Source organism: Urocitellus parryii, chromosome 14 (assembly GCF_045843805.1).
Source record: "Urocitellus parryii isolate mUroPar1 chromosome 14, mUroPar1.hap1, whole genome shotgun sequence".
NCBI classification, from domain to species: domain Eukaryota; kingdom Metazoa; phylum Chordata; class Mammalia; order Rodentia; family Sciuridae; genus Urocitellus; species Urocitellus parryii.
Genome location: NC_135544.1, coordinates 20704554 through 20723950, shown reverse-complemented (window position 1 = coordinate 20723950; position 19397 = coordinate 20704554). Strand labels below are relative to the sequence as shown.

Here is a 19397-nt window from a genome sequence, read left to right as displayed (position 1 = left end):
GATCACAAGTTTGAGGCCAGCCTCCTCAACTTATCAAGATCCCATCTCAAAATAAAAAATAAAAGGGCTAGAGGTATAATTCAGTGATTAAGTACCCCTGGGTTCCACCACAAGTACCAAAAAAAATAAATTATTTAAGAAATAGTTTTATAAATTAATGTAGATATAATAATGAAGATTATTAGGATTTTCTTACTGAGGTCACATAATAAAATAAATGTAGATTGCATCTTCACTTCTTACAGTAGCATGATTAAGAATGAGAAGACTATACTTCTGGCCAACTACCTTAGTTCTGCATAAAATTCACTTTATGTCATTTTTAAAATCATTTAACTAAAAGTAACAAAAGAACTTGTCTGTTTTTAGGGTTGTTGTGATGTCTTATTATCTCAGTATCTGCTAAAGTATTATAATCCCTTATGCTTAGTGCCATAGTAAAGGTGGAAATGAAAGATAATTGCCATAAAACCCCAGATGGAATTCTTGACCTTACCTTGAGTAGTACCTTGTGAAGTTACCATACCTTAAAGTCCTACCCTTAATTTACAAGTCCAGAAATGAGGCTGGGGGTATAGTGCAATGTGAGAATGATAGTTTAGCATGTGAAAGACTCAGGCTCCATCTCCAGGAAAAAAAAAATAGGAATAAGGAAAAAGAAAAGAAATTAAAAGTTCAGAAACGTGATTCTGTTGAAGGCAAGAGTTGATCCTCCTTTAAAGAGTTAAATCATCCTTATAATAATTGACAAGTATCTCATGCAAAAACCAAAAGCCTAAAAGCATGCTCAGTATTAACTCCTTCTCCTGTTTTTTTTACTGACAATAAGAAGTAAAATTCATAAGTCAGATCAAATTTCTAGCAGCATTCAGTACATTCTTTCCAGCATTTAACTATAGCTTGGAAACCAATTATAACAGAATTGAATGGTACTCTATGTGGGCTCTCAATAAACATTTGGGAAGACATGGGAACTATTAACTCTTTAAATATCTTCTTTTTGATGTTCCTTGCTAAGTAATGCACCTCCTTTTAATAGATCTTTATTGACAATTTGGAAAAACATGAATGATCAGTCCAGAATTTTCACAATGTATTCACAGGGACATTATTCTACCTACCTCAAAAGATGGGTGAGTAAACAGAGGCCCATTGGACAAAGTGTGTGGGAACTCCATATTTACGAAAGGAAACATGTTTCTTTACTTCAGACTTCTCAGTGTTTAATACTATGAATTTCTGAGTGGGAATGTATCGTGCAATGGTTTTCTAAATTGATTTGAAAAATAGAACTCTTTTATCACCAGTCTGTTATAATTCCAGTATTCTATTAAACACAGTTGGAAAAGATAATCGTATAATAGCAAATCTTTAGGCTTTATACTCTTGTTAAAAGATTAACATATGGAAGTTTCCCAGCCATTCATTTATTGAGTACATGGAATTACTTCAGAGTACAAAGCGTTATTATTAATCTACTACCGTATCATTTTCCTGAAGTCAAATGACTGGTGTTCCTTGCACTTGTCTCCACTTACCATCAAATTTTATCATATGCTTTCAAAAAGCATCCTGTTTTTTATTTTTCCTTCTTCTTTGGGGGATATGGGGCCACCAGGGATTGAACTCAGGGGCATTTAACTACTAAGCCATATCCCTGGCCCATTATTTTATTTTTAAATATTTTTATTTTGAGACAAGTTTTTGCTAATTTGTTAGGGCCTAGCTAATTTGCTGAGGCTGGCTTTGAACTTTTGATCCTCCTTCCTCAGCCCCCAGAGCCTTGTTTTTTCTTTAGTATTCCTTCAAAGAAGTTCTCTGTCTCCTTTCACGACTATTGACCTTATTCCTAGGATGTAACCTTAACTTTAAATTAGGCAACACAATGATGTCGCTTCATTCATATTTAAATTTCCTTACATAATTACTATTAGGAGGATATGACCTAAATTTTTACTAGATTGAGATTTCAGGTTTTTCTGTGCAGAAACTTACATTTTCTTAAGACTATTTTATATAAATATGTATGTATTCCAAATATTCCTAGTATATTAAATAGGCATGATATGGTTTCCATTATTTTGTGTGAACTTTTCATATATATATGCACATAAAATGTTCCGTGTGTGCATGCATTTATATAAATTATATATATATATATATATATATATATATATATATATATATATAGTATGTGTGCATATGCCCATAAGTAAGTAAATTTTGCCTTTTATATGTCAAGTTACAGGGTACTTTTTGGACAGAATCTTTATTTATTATAGACTCATAGTATTCATTGAGTGCATCATTTCTATTCTGTATGCTCCATGACTGTGATTCTATCTGCCTTGCCAGATTAATAGATTATTAAAATTTTATTTTATTAATTTTTATCTTGTATTTATAATTAAACAATTATATATATGTTTCATGATGCTAGTGATATGTTGATAGAATAAGAAGAAAATGTATATTGGGTAATAGTGAGATCAGTAGAAGAAACTTTGGATAATAAATTCAATTTAATTTTTTATGCATTTTAAAAATCATTCATAGAGCTAAAGCATACATATAATGAGAGAGAAAAGTATAATATTTATTTTCATATTTAATATATGAATACATTTAAAATTCTCTCTTAAAACTCTGACAACTAATGACACCTAAATTATGAAACAACTATTGACAGAGAAAAAAAGTAGTAAGTCATGTTCCAGATGATAAAAGTCATATTATTAAAAACAATCTCTAAAAAGATTTCTATTCAAGTAAATTACAGATAATATTTCTAAATCTATCAATTCATATCACTTTAGAGATTATTTCCTAATAATATGTAGGGAAGGAAGACCAATTAAATTTGAAAATAAGGTAAAGGATTACAACAAGCAACATAGTAAAAACACAATTATTTAGCGGGCTGTCAACATTTTGTTTTTTTCTTTTTCTAATTCTTGGAAAAAAACAGCTCATTATAAAATATAAATAACATGGGCATCAAACAAGGTGAGAAAAAGGAAATTCATGGCTATTCTAAAGAGAACCTTCTCTTCTTTAATTAGGGATTGGAAATTAAATGGACATTTAGTAATATAGTGTACATTAAAAATAAGTAACAAAAAGTTTAAATGTGAATTATACCTTCATAATATGATAGTTCCACTTCACCATGCATTTTCTTTTACTTTATTAATAATATTTAATTCCCAAGATCTCACAAATAACTATGTTCAACACCAGGGCAAAAAAAATCCACCATATTATTTACTGATCCCCAAAATGGGACTTGGAGGACTCAATGGAGAGGGTTTGGGAATTGTATTACTCACATGTTTTTCACAGCCACAGGCCAGGACAGTATGGAGGCCAGGCTGGGACTACAAGCAGGGAAATATATATGGGATATGCCGAGTGCCAGTTGTACAAGTGAATTTCAGAAGTTTTAAGACTATGGTGCCTTTACTTCACAACCAAATTCATTCTGTTTTCATCTCAACCTAAAGATGGGACATAAGGGAAGTGGCCAGTTTCCCCCCACCCAACCCTTGTTAGCCATTCTTGGAAGTCCTTTTTCGCTCACCTGCAGGAACAATGAGCCCTCCTAGACACTGACTGGTGTTAGACCTCCACAGACAATCATACTGGACTCCAATCTGACTTTTGACTATCTCATTAAGGTCATTTCCTCATACGAATGGAAGTGTAGAATGTATAATACCAGTACATGATAGAAATTATAGAAACACACGTTTTTACCTTCCTTCCTATCCAATTTCTTTTGAAATTTGTGATATTTATTAGTAACTTGGAAGAAAAATTTCTTGTTTTAACTAGAAAAAAAAATCTATGATTTATTTTTAATTTGCATGTGGCCAGTACTTTCTTTTAAGTATCTTTTAAAAACTTTTTAATAAGAAATCATACATCACATTTTCTGTATTTTTTGATGGAAACATCCATTATTTTTTTTCTCAATTTCCTATCAACATGTTTATTACTCTGACAATCACATTAACTGTTCAGGACTATCTTAGAACTTGGGTGTAGCTAACATTCAAGAAACCCTTCATACCAGGTGTCCCAAAGTCTTTAAGAACTGTAAGGACAGAGCCCTGTGCAGTGGCCCACACATGTAATTCCAGCAGCTTGGGAGGCTGAGACAGGAGGATCGAAAGTTCAAAGCCAGCCTCAGCAAAAGTGAGGTGTTAAGCAACTCAGTGAGACCCTGTCTCTAAATGAAATACGAAATAGTGCTTGGGATGTGCTCAGTGGTCAAGTGCCCATGAGTTCAATCCTTGGATCCTTGGTACCCTCCCCCCTCAAAAAAAGTAAGTACAGATCACTACAAAATTCTGGGTGTGGATTTTAAACTTAATGTGAAGTATTAGAAGTATTAGACAAAGGGGAATGAAGGGAAGGGGAATGGGAGTAGGAAAGACAGTAGAATGAATTAGACATTACTTTTCTGTGTGCATGTATGAATACATGACCACTAACTTCCCATCATGTACAACCACAAGAATGGGAATTTGTACTCCCTGCGTGTATGATATGTCAAAATATGTTCTATTGTCATGTATATCTAAAAAGAACAAATAATAAAAGAAATAAAATATTTACTTTCAATAAGCTATAATGATAACATCATTAATAAACGTCTAAACTATGGAACCAATGTAGGTGTCCTTCAACAGATGAATGGATTAAAAAATGTGGTATATATACACAGTGGAGTATTTCTCAGTCTTAAAGAAGAATGGAGTTATGCCATTTGCCTGTAAATGGATGTAACTGGAGAATATCATGCTAAGCAAAACTAAGCCAATCCCAAGAACTAGAGGCCAAATGTTTTCTCTGATAGGTGGATGCTAATTCACAATAAGGTAGAGGTGTGGCTAGGGAAGAAGAGAGTTACTTTGCATTAAGTAGAGGGGAGGTAAAGGAAAGAGAAGTAGTATGGGGTTAGGAATGATAGTAGAATGAATCAAAAATTATTACTCTATGTACATATACTACACAACTGGTGTTGATTCTATATCACGTACAACCAAAAGAATGAGAAATTGAGTAAAGTGCATTCTATTGTCTGTATAACTAATTAGAACAAATAAAAAAACAAAAACAAAAGAAAAAATATATAACAGGCCTAATACTGAGCAATTCATAGTCTAGCTCAGTTAATTATTATAAATATCCCCATGAGGAATATCATCATTTTTCTGATATTTTCATAAAACTTATTTAGTTTTAGATAGATTTAACACTATGTGAAAATCAACAGTAAGTAGTAAAATCAAGTTTCAAACTCTGACTCTACCACCCTTTCCAAAATGATTCTACACTGTCCATTGAAAGTAAATAAGTGGCAAGCATCTTTAGTTCGTTTGTTTGTGTTGCTATAACAAAATACCTGACATTTGCTAATTTGTGAAAAACTGAAATTTCTTCTCTCATATTTTAAGATACAGGTGCCAGCAGGTTCACTTGTCTGGTTAGGACTTCTCTGCTTCCAAGATGGTGCCTGGATAAGTCCTTAAAAGGAGAGGAACACAGTGTCCTCACATAGAATTGACAGAAAAGCAAGAGAAAATATACATGTATAATGCCACTCTTATCAAGTTCTTTACTCTCATTCACAAGAGAGGAGCCTCTCATGGCCACATCACTTCTTAAAGTTGATTCAACCATACTATCACATAGACTGTAAAATTCCAAATTTTGGAGGGAACACATTCAGACTGTACTAACATGAGATTATGAAAAATGAATAAAAACATCATAATTCTAATGGTTATAAAGTTTGATGTAGACTCTCCTGCAGTTGAATGATAAACCCTCTGGATATTAAAAAAATATGTATTTTTATCATGAGACAAAATTAAAACTTTTAAATAAAATATTGATAATTGTTATTATTTTTTCAAAGTTTATTTTTTAGTTGTAGGTGCACAGAATACCTTTATTTTATTTTTATGTGGTGCTAAGGATCGAACCCAGTGCCTCACACATGCTAGGTGAGTGCTCTTCCTCTGAGCCACAACCCCAGTCTAATAATTGTTATTATTAACATTGTTAAATAATTATTAAATTTAACAATAATTGTTAAAACTATTAAGTATAGTCACATAAATTAGGAACTGTTTTAAGCTTTGTACATCCTCTCAAATAATCCTGCAATAAACAAATAAATTCTGTTATAATTTGTTTTATCTTTTTTTATGTACTAGAGAGTGAATCCAGAGGCCTCTACTATTGAACTACATGCCCTAACCCTTTTTAAATTTATTTTGAGATAGGGTCTCACTAAGTTGCCCAGGCTGGCCTTGAACTTATGTGTTCCACCTTCCTCAGCCTCCCCAGTGGCTGGATTACAGCTACTGCTCCAGATTATTCCATTTGTAGAAGACAAAATTTGAAGCACCAATATTAGTTAGTCGAGATTATAGAAAGAAGTTGTCAAACCAAGATAGTCTTGAGACAAACCTATGTTAGATTCTGTTATCTTGTGGTATTTTGGTGATGTCGTTCTTAATAGAAAATTCAGAAATTATTTTCTTCCTTTCAGATAGGACCAAGAGACAGTGGACGAGGAAGATATAGTGACTATAAAAATAAAATCACTTCTTGGTGTTTCTGTAGACTGGACACTGAATTATTTCATCATCTCATAAATTATCAGTGGACTTTATTCATGCATGTGAAGATTGAGTTAATTACACACACACACACACATATTTGTTATGTATTTTACAACTGCATTTAGATAATATGGAAATTTTTTGGAAATCTTTCCTTCATAGAAAACAAGAGAAATGAGACAAATACAGACATGGTAAACCAGGTTAGATTATATTATCATAACAACAGTCTTACACTTATGCAGGGAAATTCTCTTTTATCTAATGAAATACAATTATTTATGTAACTTAAATCATATATTATGTAGAAAATGGAAGGAGACATTTTACTTAGCTTGAGACTGAAGACATTCCCAAATTAAATATACATATAGCATAAACAGTATCACATTTAACTTTGAATGCCCAATTATCTTATTGATGATCAGCTTATTGAAGCATTTTTAACACTAATATTGAAAAGGGAATTTCATTTGTGATAGCATTTGTTTCTATTGCCCTGAGATAATTTAATAATAACACTGGGTATTTCCATAGAAACTCAGTGGGGACAATTTCAGAACACTTCCTCCTTCCAGCAAGCTTTTGAGATTACATATGGATAGTCACTGTGTGAGATTTAATTATAGAAAATCCTTCTGTGATCAAATAATTTTTTCAAGCCATATCATATTATAGATTACACACACACAAATTTGTATATATATTTATGTATATATATATATATATATATATATATATATATATATGTTATATATGTATATGTATGTGTGCTGTGCGTATGTATATGTGTATATATACACAAACATTTTTTTCTTGGCTTTCTGAATTCCCTGAGAATTCTGCACTTAGTCTTCCTCTGCCACAACTGCTTGGATCTTCTTTAGGCCTTATTATCTCTGGAAAATTTCTCACCTTCCAGATCTCAAAATCCAAAGTTCCATTTTCTGAAGATAATAAAAATAAACTTTTATTAACAGTTCTCAGATTTCTTAACTCTATTGAATCTGATCATAAATATCACCATGTACTATTCTTTGGCTCTTTTCTATTTTTGCAGCCCAACACAGCTGTTACTTGTTGCTTGCTACCTGATAAAGAAAGTAATAGCCAGTCATTTGAGGAGGATCATTTCTCACTACTTTAGAAGTCCACCTCCTTATGACTTTCTGACCTTCTGGGTTAATAAATCTTCATTTTGAGTCTTTCTCACTGTTACTTCTGCCATTTTCTATTTTGTAGATGGGCATAATCTCGCAAAACCTCACTAATTTAGAGCAAGTAAAAGAGTCACCATGTCATTTAATCAGAGGTACTTTTCATTTTCATAAGTGAACAATGATACTATAAAACTTCTGCAACCCAGCTGCATCTCAGAGAAGTCATCTTTCTAACAAAAGCATACCTGTTTTCTCATCGAAGTTAAACCTTCAGTACTGCTTGAAATTCTCCTATGTGTTTCTGTTAGGTTGGTCACCTACTAGACATTTCTTGTGTCACCTTGAAACTTCTTCACTTGCCTCAAGAAACTAATTCCTTTATATTCCTTTCAAGTTTAATTCCACTGAATCTATGATTTTCTTCTCAGGAAAGAGTGAGACCTCACCACTTCATGATCTTTTTTTCCTCTATTTGTTTCTCTTTCTCTTTCTCTTTTCATTTTAACATCACCAAATCTTTTCTGCATAAATGTTTTCTGTCAGCAACATCTTCATGTTATAATACCTCATTGAATTTTTTTTTTTTGGCAGGGGGGATGAGGGGTACAAGGTGAGATAGTCATAGTCACCCATTTCCATTTATTCTGATTAAAACTTCCGTGAAAGTATGGAACACCTCTTTCCAAGCCACAGAACAAGTCTTTCTCCAGGAATTTCTCTTTGCTTTGATATACATCTTGCCACATGGAACTTGCTTATCTTCATGAAGGATTTTAATATGCCTTAATCAACTAGCATTCCCAATCTACTTTCTATAGGGATGCTGAGTGATAGGTATCTAAATTTTGCAAAGATATCTCAAAGCTAGAAATATGATATGTCAAGAGCTTTGTAATGGTTTGAACAACTAATAATAAAAAAAATAAAGTTAACCAGAGATTCCTGTACCAAAAAAAAAAAAAAATGTCCAAAGCTAAACTTAGTTCTGGCCTTGAACTATTCCACTATTCCAATTTTTAGAAAATCACTGAATTTCCTTAATCACTCAGAGTCATGAAACCTTGATTTAATCGTAAATATTCCTCTTCTCAGTGTCACCGAATAAAATTACTTATCAAGGCTGCAGATTGTTCTTCTATCATATTCTTCACAATTATTACCACATTGTGCCTTATTACTGACTTCAACAGATAATCCTGTGCAGTATTTCAGCCTCATTAGTCTTCTTGAAGCTTAACTCCAATCATTTCAAGCCATTAAGCTATTTAAGTACCTTTTGCATTTCTTCTCTTAGAATCTGTCTTAGGCTTTGCATTCATGGCTTTTTTTTTTCCCCCCTCTGGCCCCAAAACATCTTCTCCTCCAACAGTCAAAAGTGGGAAAACCATGCATTATTTGGATCCAACAGCATGCTTTTTCCTAAATGGTAACAACATTTTCATTCTGTTCTACTTTTCATAGACCTCCCCTGTTGAAACTTTCCCCATTTCCAAGGCCTGTATCAATCACTGTCTTCCATGATAAATAGTTTACTCTCTTACCAATCATGAAATCTTTAATTCCCAATAGTTCTCTGATTTTACTGACTTTGTTCCATCTCATCAATACATTTGTGTATTCATTTTCTCCTTCTCTTTCTAAAGTACAGTATATATGTTTATTCATGGTTTCAGTGCTGGAACATCAGTTGTTAAAATATTAGTATGCAAATGAGCATCTTTGAATATTATAGAATTAGTTGTATACTTGTCACAATATTTTCTGAACTTTCTGCAAAGTTGTTTCCAAGTATCATTATACCTAATTTATAATTGAACTTATGCATGAAGAAATTAGTTGATTTGTTCATAGGTAAATCCTGGTCTGTGACAGAGCTAGGAGTAAGCACCAGGTCTTTATAATCCTGTTTCCTGTTCATTTTAAATAGAGCCCTCTGTATGTATGCAAAGTGCTGCAATCATTCATTGAGTAGATTCAGTCTCTCATTTTCCTTAAAGCATCACTGATTTGAACTCACTGTTTCCTCCATTTAGGCCTAAGAAAATTGCGGCCAGATATTTCATCCTCTAATTAACCTAAAAGTGAACTATATATATTTCATTGCTTGTAGGATGGTATGGGAAATCTGAGAGTCACCAAGAAGGGAATCCGACTTGAAGGTATATCTGAGTTTCTACTTCCATTGTATGTGAAAGAAATTCATTCCAGAAAGGTATGTGATACTGGCTTTGGCTTACTGTAAAAGATAATTTAGAGCTTATGTTTTAGCTTGAAATAGGAGCATAGAATTCCCTTATCTCCTTATGTATCAGTTTTCGTTAGCTAAAAACCTATTAAAGTTAAAAAGGTGAGACAATTGAAAAACAGTGAAGGTTAGTTTCAAACTGACAAATTCAAGATCATTTTGAATTGAAATGCAGTGCTGCTTTTGTTAGTCTATAAAATTTGCCCCTCTATTTTCACTGTGAGATATAAATACACAGTCATAGTAAATATAAAGGGGGCATTTGATATGTGTTGAATAATTTTTGCAAAAAGTGCTGAGTCACATTAGTGATTTCAATTGAATATACTATATATGTTTTCATTTTTAATAGACATGTATTTGCTAAAAGAGATGATCAGGAGTTTTTATTTGGAAATTAAAATTTATTTCTGGGTGTACCTTATTTCAATCAAGTCAGAATATTTGTCTTTTGAGAGAGAGAGAGAGAGAAAGAGAGAGAGTGTGTGTGTGTGTGTGTATGTGTTCTATATGTATTTTATCATTTAGCAGCATGCTAAAAACATCAAGATTGTAGCTTAGTTATTGTTTATTTTGGCTTAAGTGTGATTCCTCTTAGAAGATAGTAACTATTTTCAGGTACATTAAAATCTTCCAAATCTATTAAACAAATATCTGGGGTATGTGTATATATGTGGAAATATAATTAGTGAGAGAGAAATAAAGAAAGTTTGTTATACACAAGTCAGAAAAATATTAATCTTTCATAAATATGAAAATCTATTTAAGATTAAAATAATATTTTAATATTGCCAATATGATACATTAGCAAATAGACTACATAGGAAAACATAATTTGAATAATTGACTTGAAGCTCTTTTTTCCCTTATTACCAAACTGAAATGAGATCAAATGATCAACTTTCATATAACTTTTAATTATGATAGTTATATTCAATGACTTTTTTATAATGTGAAATGATAGAGCTTCACTAATATACTATATGATTGCACTCTAGGTACTGGAATTCTGTTTTGATAATACTTTCCAAAGTTTGGTCCCATGTAAATCAAGAGACACATGTCTGAACACTTCCCTTTCATGGTTAAACTTTTAAAAATAATTAAACATAAAAACTTCACCCAGAATACTTCTTTTTTGATTCTAGGAAAAAATTGGAAGAAAATCTCATGTTTGCATTTATCAATATGTTTCCTTGATTGAAAGCCACCACCATTCACAACTATTTTCACTGTTCTTTTTTGATTGTTGTCACTTTAAGTTGTTTAGTATCTGAAAACAGTAAAAATTTTATGTGTGGAAATCAAGAAATTACTTAGTCTAGGAAGGAGGAGGGAATAGTTTCAGGCAGAAACTTTTTTTTTTGGAGGGGGGCAGTTCTCCGGGATTGAACTCTGCAGCACAGGATCACTGAGCCATATCCCTAACCTTATTTTGTATTTTTATTTAGAGACAGAGTATCACTTACTTAGCACCTTGCTTTGCTGAGGCTGGCTTTGAACTTGCAATCCTCCTGTGTCAGCCTCTGGAGCTGCTGGGATTACAGGAGAGTGCCAACATACCAGACCACAAACTTTTTTGAAAATTCATTCTGTCAACAAGCCCAGGGATAGCAAAGAGAGTTTCTCTAAGTCATATAGGCCAAGTTTTAGTGTCCTCCTGGACAAGCCAACTTAAAGAAAGATTGTGAAGACCTCTGCCAATGGGAGGGTCATACAATTTGTCTTCTGAGCAGGGGAATTGGGGGGAGTATAACAACAGGTGTTCTAACTGGAAACAAGAATGAGTCTCAATTCTATGGAGGAAATAAGATAAGGTCCACTAATTTGTTTCCACTAAAGTGTGAGGTGGTGGCAGATGGATTTCCTAATCTTCATGCCTGGGATGCTTATCTCAAGTTCAGAAACATTTCCAAAGCCTACTGCATTGATTGAGAACTTCAAGCTCCCTCTCCCATCCTCAGCCCTGTGGCTTCTTTCCTTTGTCTCCTCTCATTGCTGTTTGCCTCCCAGTAGGGAGGAAGCATGGTAAAGCATAAGAGGTGGAAGTCTGGTTTGAAGAACAGAAGTAAAAGGAAACTCATTTATCCCTTGGGAAACGTTGCTACACATTCACACACAGCAACAATAAATAAATAAAGGAAAAAGAAAGAGACAATCTGTATTTTATACCCAATTCCCACATTACAATTCACTTATGGGTGAATGTGTGCTGTGGTTCATTCTTGCTGCAAAGAATATTTTGCTATTTCAAAAAGACAGGCACGATTTCTCTCAGATGTTATTTTCTCATTACTAAAGTGGAACTGATAAAACTTCTCAAAATTCTTAATTCTTAGGTTAAGAAAAAACAGAAAAATTTCAGTAATCCTAGGAGAAATGAGATTGCTTATTTAAAAAAAATCAGGTACACCTATCAATCTCCCTTACATTTTTATGTATTCTGTTTATGATAAAATTTCAAAAATCCAGTGGTTTTCAGGTAGAAAAATGTATTAAATTTAAAAGGTATTTATAAATATTCAATTTAGCTGAGAGAAACACTACTTTGTACAATATTGATATGCATCTATTTCTACCCTGTTAATGACAGCCGGTTGCCTTCTTTATATTTAGCCAGTATTCCACTCTGACAGATATCGTTTTCTTACTTAAAGTTACTTTTTGGTTATTTAGATATTTAATCATACACATGGAAAGGCGATAAGAGATTTCTGCTGCATAAAAGTGCAGTTGCCCATAAACACACATCTTGTCACCTGAATCTACTCTTTAAGCTAAATGACTTCCCTAACACCACCACCCAAAATAGTCATACTTATTTGAAGTTCTATTACACATATTAAAATTTACAATCTTTATCCTTTTCAAAATCAACTTTTTCTAACTGGCTCATCAAAACAGTCCACAACACATACATACACACACACACACACACACACACACACACACACACACACACACAATGTAGTGTAGTCTACCCCCAAAACATCTTGAAATTCAATGCATCTCTCAAAATTAATATCATTACTGTTACAAAAGAATTGTGCACTGAATATTACTGAAATGAAATGCGTAATTTCCTTCAAACAGAAAAGACACAAAGGATGTGAATTTGGGCTGCCTTATATAAATGAAGGCAATGATTACATTCTGCCCCAGTCTTCAGGGCACATGGGCTAACATTGGGACAAAATCTTTGAATATCAGAAACTCAAGATGTAATTAGCAGACTCATTTTCTTTAAATGTAAATGGAGTATGTTTCCTAAGGTATCATGAGTCCAGGTTATTAATGGGATGCTCTTTCATACATTTCACTGATTCTTAGCAACCAGATTCATGTCGTGCAATTCTCTAGAACCCTGTAAAGTATCACCAAACTTATCTGTCCTCTATTTTTGTTTATTTTTTCCTGTTTAAGGATTATTAGTTAAATTGATACCTTACCTGCCACTGACCACACTGTTCTGAATGACAGGTTGGTAATAATACCCAAGGAACTACTGCCAGATAATTCCAATTCAAGTACCTCCACAGCAAAATGAAGAAGTCCTGAGTTCTTAGTCCTGCTGTACTAGCAAACTGTGAGCAAGGATCCACTCTTCTTATGTTCATTTTGCTGGCTTCAGAGCTGTGTGATGCAAACTCGGTTCTTTTTTACAACCAGTTTTGCATACTGTATATACAATTCTTTTTTATAGGGTTCAGAGACAAAACCATGGGGCCAGACTAGCATAGTAAATCTTTTCTGCTTACACAGCATGTTAATTTCCTTACCTGTCTCTTTCAGGTACCATGGAAAATCTCTGTGCAGGTTTTCTTTCTCCCATATACACTATTTCATACAAATAGACATGTGAAGCCTTCCATAATTATCTTATTCATCATTATCATTTTACATTTAAATGTTTATATGGGAGACATTTATGATTTTACAGTGATGTCTTCTGGTTCATGTACAAAACAACACAAGTGTCTCCAAAATCTTTACACTAAAGAAAATGAAACTTTACATCTGGTCAACATCATCACAGCTATGTAATTATATTCCTGCACAAATAAAAGAATAAAGAGTATATATAGACTTGTACAGACTATTTATATTTAACCTATTATGCATAATTTAGTAGAAGAAAAATAATCTGAAATACATTGAAATGGCTAAATGTAAATATACCTTTACCACCAAATTTTTTAATTGTGCTTTTACGGTTAAGAATAAAAGATTTTGAATACCATTAGGAAGCCAGATTGAATAGCTTCATGTTTCAATTTCAGAAAGCATTTGTTAACTCCCTGCAGTGTAATTTGAGGTGATTAGCTCCTCTCCAATTTGTCCTCATCCCTCTTCACTTTCGGTTTTTTGATAATTATAGCATTTTAACTTCCTGAGAGTTCATAATATTTACATTCTGTTGTGCAACTTTTCTTGCAGCAGCACTTTGGTCTTCTGTCTACATAGACAGGACTGCAGGTTCCATCACTGGTCCTCTATTTATTATGGCTACTCCATCCTCAGTTATTATTCAATCACTCCTTGCTTATGTGTATTTTGTTTTTAATTAGTTTGTTTTGATTTTTTTAATTTTTATTGTTGGTTGTTCAAAACATTACATAGTTCTTGACATATCATATTTCACACTTTGATTCAAGTGGGTTATGAACTCCCATTTTTACCCCGTATACAGATTGCAGAATCACATTGGTTACACATCCACTGTTTCACATATTGCCATACTCATGTCTGTTGTATTCTGCTGCCTTTCCTATCCTCTATTATCCTCCTCCCTTCCCCTCCCCTCCCATCTTCTCTCTCTACCCCATCTACTGTAATTCATTTCTCCCCCTTGTTTTTTTCCCTTTCCCCTCACTTCCTCTTGTATGTAATTTTGTATAACCCTGAGGGTCTCTTTCCATTTCCATGCAATTTCCCTTCTCTTTCCCTTTCCCTCCCACCTCTCATCCCTGTTTAATGTTAATCGTCTTCTCATGCTCTTCCTCCCTACTTTGTTCTTAGTTACTCTCCTTATATCAAAGAAGACATTTGGCATTTGTTTTTTAGGGACTGGCTAGCTTCACTTAGAATAATCTGTTCTAATGCCATCCATTTCCCTGCAAATTCTATGATTTTGTCATTTTTTAATGCAGAGTAATACTCCATTGTGTATAAATGCCACATTTTTTTTTATCCATTTGTCTATTGAAGGGCATCTAGGTTGGTTCCACAGCCTTGCTATCGTGAATTGTGCTGCTATGAACATTGATGTAGCAGTGTCCCTGTAGTATGCTCTTTTTAGGTATTTAGAGAATAGACCAAGAAGGGGAATAGCTGGGTCAAATGGTGGTTCCATTCCCAGCTTTCCAAGAAATCTCCATACTGCTTTCCAAATTGGCCACACCAGTTTGCAGTCCCACCAGCAATGTACAAGTGTACCCTTTTCCCCACATCCTCGCCAGCACTTGTTGTTGTTTGACTTCAGAATGGCTGCCAATCTTACTGGGGTGAGATGGTATTTTAGGGTGGTTTTGATTTGCATTTCTCTGACTGCTAGAGATGGTGAGCATTTTTTCATGTACTTGTTGATTGATTGTATGTCCTCCTCTGAGAAGTGTCTGTTCAGGTCCTTGGCCCATTTGTTGATTGGGTTATTTGTTTTCTTATTGTTTAATTTTTTGAGTTCTTTGTATACTCTGGATATTAGGGCTCTATCTGAAGTGTGAGGAGTAAAAATTTGTTCCCGGGATGTAGGCTCCCTATTTACCTCTCTTATTGTTTCTTTTGCTGAGAAGAAACTTTTTAGTTTGAGTAAGTCCCATTTGTTGATTCTAGTTATTAACTCTTGTGCTATGGGTGTCCTATTGAGGAATTTGGAGCCCGACCCCACAGTATGTAGATTGTAGCCAACTTTTTCTTCTATCAGACACAGAGTCTCTGATTTGATATTAAGCTCCTTGATCCATTTTGAGTTAACTTTTGTGCATGGCGAGAGAAAGGGATTCAGTTTCAATTTGTTGCATATGGATTTCCAGTTTTCCCAGCACCATTTGTTGAAGATGCTATCCTTCCTCCATTGCATGCTTTTAGCCCCTTTATCAAATATAAGATAGTTGTAATTTTGTGGATTGGTTACTGTGTCCTCTATTCTGTACCATTGGTCCACCCACCTGTTTTGGCACTAGTACCATGCTGTTTTTGTTACTATTGCTCTGTAGTATAGTTTGAAGTCTGGTATCGCTATACCGCCTGATTAACACTTCCTGCTTAGAGTTTTTTTTGCTATTCTGGGTCTTTTATTTTTCCATATGAATTTCATGATTGCTTTATCTATTTCTACAAGAAATGCCGTTGGGATTTTGATTGGCATTGCATTAAACCTATAGAGAACTTTTGGTAATATTGCCATTTTGATAATGTTAGTTCTGCCTATCCATGAACAGGGTATACTTTTCCATCTTCTAAGATCTTCTTTTATTTCTCTCTTTAGGGTTCTGTAGTTTTAATTGTATAAATCTTTCACCTCTTTTGTTAGGTTGATTCCCAAGTATTTTATTCTTTTGGAGGATATTGTGAATGTAATGGTTATCCTCATTTCCATTTTAGAGGATTTGTTGCTGATATACAGGAATGCCTTTGATTTATGCGAGTTGATTTTATATCCTGCCACTTTGTTGAATTCATTTATTAGCTCTAATGGTTTCTTTGTAGACCCTTTTGGGTCTGCTAGGTATAGAATCATGTCATCTGCAAATAGTGATAATTTAAGTTCTTCTTTTCCTATTTTTATGCCTTTAATTTCTTTTGTCTGTCTAATTGCTCTGGCCAGTGTTTTGAGAACTATGTTGAACAGAAGTGGTGAGAGAGGGCATCCCTATCTTGTTCCAGATTTTAGAGGGAATGCCTTCAATTTTTCTCCATTCAGAATGATGCTAGCCTGAGGCTTAGCATAGATAGTTTTTACAATGTTGAGGTAAGTTCTTGTTATCCCTAGTTTTTCTAATGTTCTGAACATAAAGGGATGCTGTATTTTGTTGAATGCTTTTTCTGCGTCTATCGAGATGATCATATGGTTCTCATCTTTAAGTCGATTAATGTGGTGAATAACATTTATTGATTTCAATATATTGAACCAGTCTTGCATCCCAGGGATGAATCCTACTTGATCATGGTGCACAATTTTTTTGATATGTTTTTGTATCTGATTTGCCAGAATTTTATTGAGGATTTTTGCATCTAGGTTCATTAGAGATATTGGTCTGTAGTTTTCTTTCTTTAAAGTGTCTTTGTCTAGTTTAATTTTTTAAAATTTATGAGATATTTGATGCTGAGAGTATTTGTTGCTTTTATTTTTGTGGGAAGAATTATTAATGGTTAATTCCTCAGAATTTTGAACTCCTTTAGTAAATGTTAGTACTGAACATTGTCATGAAAAGTCTAAAGGCAGCTGATATTTTTCTCCTGTTGATGACACAAATATTCTTTCTGGATGCCTGATACCTTTTTACTAATTTCACTCTTTTTTTTTCCATATCCAGAAAGTCTTCACTATTATGTCAATAGATTTTAGAACTTGTTGTCTCACTATATTGGGATCTCACTGTGCTACCAGGCTGGCCTCAAGCTCCTGGGCTCCAGCCATTCTCCAACCTCAGCCTCCAGAGTAGCTGAGACCACAGATGTGAGCCTCCATGGCCAGTTAATAGCTTTTAGTTTTACATTCAGTTCTTTACTTCAGAGAAAGTCATGTTTCTAATATTGAGTCATCTTTGTTCTTTATAAATATTGTAATTTCAGTAAATATTTTGCATTCTTTTTATTTTCTTTGAATGTAATTTATCAGTTCTTCAGAGTCTTTCTCCCATTCCATGAGATTATTCTCTTCCCTGTGAATTTGGCCGTGCTCTAATTCATGTATTTTGTGTATAGTGATGATGCTAGGATTCTCAGAATTTTACTTAGGTCTACAATCTCCTTTTTTATCTTATAAGGTTTTTACAGTCTTTGATCTGTGATTTTACTAAAATTGTAATATTTTTAAATTCTAAAACTTAAAGCACTTCCTTTATCTGGTTTAAATTATTCCTGATGGGTTAGAAGTTGGGGTAGGGGTATTAATGTCGCTATATTATTTGTTTCACTAGAGAGACTGTAAGTGGAAAGACTGTGACTGTTCTCTTTCTTTTGAGAGTCGGAGGTGTGCCAACCAGATGTAGATGAATTTAATTCCCTAGGTTTTAATGCCTCTGTAGAATTCATACAGTGTATGCCATCCTTCATTCTTGGTAGATTTGTACAGTATTATCTACTTGCCAACTCCTTCTCCTCCATCCAGATTAATTCATTTGGGTTAGACTTTCCATTAACATGTTGACACTCATTTTTTTTTCCTTCTAGGTATATGGATTAATTAATGGTAGGTTGTGTGCTCTATACTGTTATGAAATAACTTAATTTTCTTTCTTTGGCTGATGATTTTCCAAGTTTACAGTGTAAGCTTATATTGTAAGATTATTGGCTGAACCAAGTAAAAGAAATTTCTTATAAAAATTATTATGGCTGAATTTGTTAAGTAATGAGGGAGAGAGGTTTTTGAAAACTTTTCTGTCTTTCCTTCCTTCTTCCTCCTTCTCTCTTTCCCTCTTTCTCATGAATAACCAGTAGCCCCCGATGCCATAATTTGAATGGTTCATTTTTTCATCATTGGTTTGAAATATGACCTTTCTCATATATGGTGTTCTCAAATGTCTATGGATTTATTTCTGTTCTCATCATTCTGTTCTATTGAGATGCTTGCCAAAGGCTCATACTTTCACTTTAAGAAATGTTTTTTATAACTAGCAATTTCTTTTCTTATTACTTTTTCAAAAGCTTTTGCCTATTGTGCATCTTTTCTTCTCAATGAACTTAATCATCAGCTGTCAAGTTTCATAAAAATTCCTGTTAGGAATATAATTATGGCTATATTTAATTTGAGGAGAATGACATCTTTACAGTATTGAGTATTCCTGCTTAGGATCATTTACTTTGTCCGGACTCCCTTTGTGACCTTTCTCGACTTTTTAAACCCATTGTCATTTTCCTGTTTTATTGAATTGAATGCTTGAGTAATTTACTTTCAATATTTTCTGTATCAAATAAATCTATAGCAATAAAGTTTATATCAACTATTTAGGCCATATCTCATGAGTCTAATAATATCTTCTGAAAACTTTTCATTTGTGATTGGTTTCTAATTTTACTTTGATTTCTTACTGCATAGGTGTTCCACGAAAGAGGTTGATCACTCAGTTTTGTACTATTTTGTTTCATTTTTTGGTCCTCATTACTTTGCATCTGTGTGTGTTCTTTATTAGC

The 19397-nt window shown here is 33.5% G+C and overlaps 1 protein-coding gene across 1 annotated transcript in view; it reads left to right on the top strand.

The window, feature by feature from the left end:
• Positions 1-19397, top strand: part of Sgcz (sarcoglycan zeta) — a 452049-nt gene that overhangs the window by 227195 nt on the left and 205457 nt on the right. Inside the window, exon 3 of the mRNA XM_077792646.1 lies at positions 9909-10010. Within this exon, the coding sequence (XP_077648772.1) occupies positions 9909-10010 (102 nt within the window). The remainder of the gene's footprint in view (positions 1-9908; positions 10011-19397) is intronic.